At 39.5% G+C, this 2,328-nt stretch overlaps 1 protein-coding gene across 2 annotated transcripts in view; it reads right to left on the bottom strand.

Moving 5' to 3' along the window:
* Nucleotides 1–225: 225 nt before the first annotated feature.
* Nucleotides 226–2,328, bottom strand: part of LOC109972057 (dysbindin-A-like) — a 74,803-nt gene continuing 72,700 nt past the window's right edge. Inside the window, exon 8 of one of the 2 annotated variants that reach the window (XM_020620666.1) lies at nt 226–610. In XM_020620666.1, coding sequence (XP_020476322.1) covers nt 468–610 — 143 coding nt within the window. In that variant the 3' untranslated portion in view covers nt 226–467. The remainder of the gene's footprint in view (nt 611–2,328) is intronic. The other variant, XM_020620665.1, reaches the window with a different exon arrangement.

Below are 2,328 nucleotides of genomic sequence, written 5' to 3'. Positions count from 1 at the left end.
CTTTTGCATAAGACTGTATATATATCCTTAACAGCTGAAGCACATTAAAATAAACATAGCTGTGGATGTGCTCACTTACACCATCAGTGTAATGATGCTTCTAAATTTAAAAATTGTGCTGCTGCAACATTTTCCATGCCTGGGGGTAATTTACAACAGGTGTAATAAATATTTCTCCCTAGTATCATTTAATTCAACCTACTGTACTTCATTTGATTTGTGTGTGGTGCATTCACATGAGATAGATCAGCTATACATCTATTCATTTCTCCAGGGGACATGGGGTGATTTTAATATTAAACTGGATTGTCAATTTTTCAATCCTATCCAGAGACCATACAGTAGATGTGATTTTCCCAACCCAGGAGTAACTGCAGAGGCATCAACCTGCTCTTTGTATTGCACTAATTGATCCTCCCACAATAGATGGTCAACTACTGTATGTCTTTCTTTAGGTGTAAAGTAACTTAATTCAAGTTACCTGAGGTTAGTGAAGATCCATTACTGATGTCATCGCCAGTGGAGTTGAGGAAGTCATCCAGAGCCTCCTGGTCTGATATATGAGCTAATGTCATCTGATCCAGAACACACATATCAGCTCCTATTGGCTCTACACACACAAATACACCCATGCACATCCACACACATACGTAAACATTAGTAAATCTTAAGAAAACAAAATTAAGTAAGCAACTTTTTTGGTAATATTTTACAATGCATTACACAAAAATGTGCATAGTTACTAGGGAATGAGCGAACAACAAATCAGGAATGATTTTCATTATGCATAAGTACTTCCCTCATATCCAGGCCCAGATGGAATCTGCACCCACAGAATTCCGACGACACCGCCCCAGATTTTGAAAAGTAGAAACTCAGAATGTGAGCACGTGTTTGCCCCCGCCTGCATGAGCACAAGTTGTATGATGTTGTGAATGTGTTTTGGCATTTTCCGAGTTAAGGATCCCACATTCACATCTACTTCACACCATGACTGGCTAGATGCGCATCTCTGTCTAGCGCTTCTTTTTCATTCCTTACACAATCTGTGACACTTCTCGTCACCTTCTAGAGCTGTTCCCCTCAGTAGCCTATGTGAACAGCCCAGGGTAATGTCTGTTAACAAAGATGTTAATGGCTCCTGACGAGATTGTCTGAGGCCGCACACTGTTATCCCAGCTCCCTCCACCTCCTCCTTTTTTACGCGGTAGTCAGTCAGTAGCCTGTGTCTAAAGAAACTCAACTTTGTATTTCAGTGGCCAGTGGCATTAAATTTTATGCTGCTGGAACTTCCAACAAATGTTCACACTGAGTGTCCTGAAATTCTCAAATTTAAAAGTTCATATAAAAAGATTTCTTTCACCCTGCTCAAGATTATTTTAAGTTGCTTTAATGCATTTTTGCTTAATTTAGCCAAAAAAAAAAATTGTTAGCTAAATTCATATCTTCTTTTACATTACAAGCAAAAACAAAAATCAAAATTAAGAAAAAAAAAACAATATTAACTACTCATTCATTAATCATCACAAAAGAAGTGTTACTTTTGTGAACCCTCAAAGTCCTCATGGCATGCTCATTTTGCTCATTTCGAGATATTTAATGTTTAATATTGGGTACCTCTAGATTAGTTTTGCACCTCTCATAACTCCAAATAGTCTGTAGTTAATTTCAAAACAATAAAACGAGAGAGCCTCTTTCTAATAATGAGAGGACAATTCGTGAACATCTTCGCTGCATCTTCCCCCACACGACCACATATAGTCCCAAAGTAGTGAAATTAATTCCAAAAAGTAGCGTAGCACTGACAATAACATCATGGATCGTTAGAATCTTCTCATTAACCCACATCACATCACATTTGGTAGACCCACTGGCCTCAAGCAGTCAAAACAAACAGGTACTCCGGGGGAATCCAGCATTGATGAGCTGGTCATTTACCACCCAAGGGGGCTTCACTGGCCGGCTGCTTGTAGGTTAGACCTGGCCAGGTAAAACAGCGAGTCCCTGTACAGGAACATTCCTGGGCATGCAGTAACCTCAGGCCCTGCATTTTTCTCCACATCCTCTGGTCACAGTGCAGCAGCAGAAGGGAAAATATGTCTACAAAATGGCACTGGTGGATGTCAGGCAAGCTCACATGAACACACAATGGCCTGGAGATTATGGCCGTAGAAGTACTAGAACATACAGTGGGTACGAAAAGTATTCAGACCCCCTTAAATTTTTCACTCTTTGTTATATTGCAGCCATATGCTAAAATCATTTAAGTTCATTTTTTTCCTCATTAATGTACACACAGCACCCCATATTGACAGAAAAACACAGAAT

The sequence above is a fragment of the Monopterus albus genome, unplaced genomic scaffold (genome assembly GCF_001952655.1).
Source record: "Monopterus albus unplaced genomic scaffold, M_albus_1.0 scaffold245.1, whole genome shotgun sequence".
NCBI lineage: Eukaryota > Metazoa > Chordata > Actinopteri > Synbranchiformes > Synbranchidae > Monopterus > Monopterus albus.
This window is presented reverse-complemented; position numbering and strand designations above follow the sequence as displayed.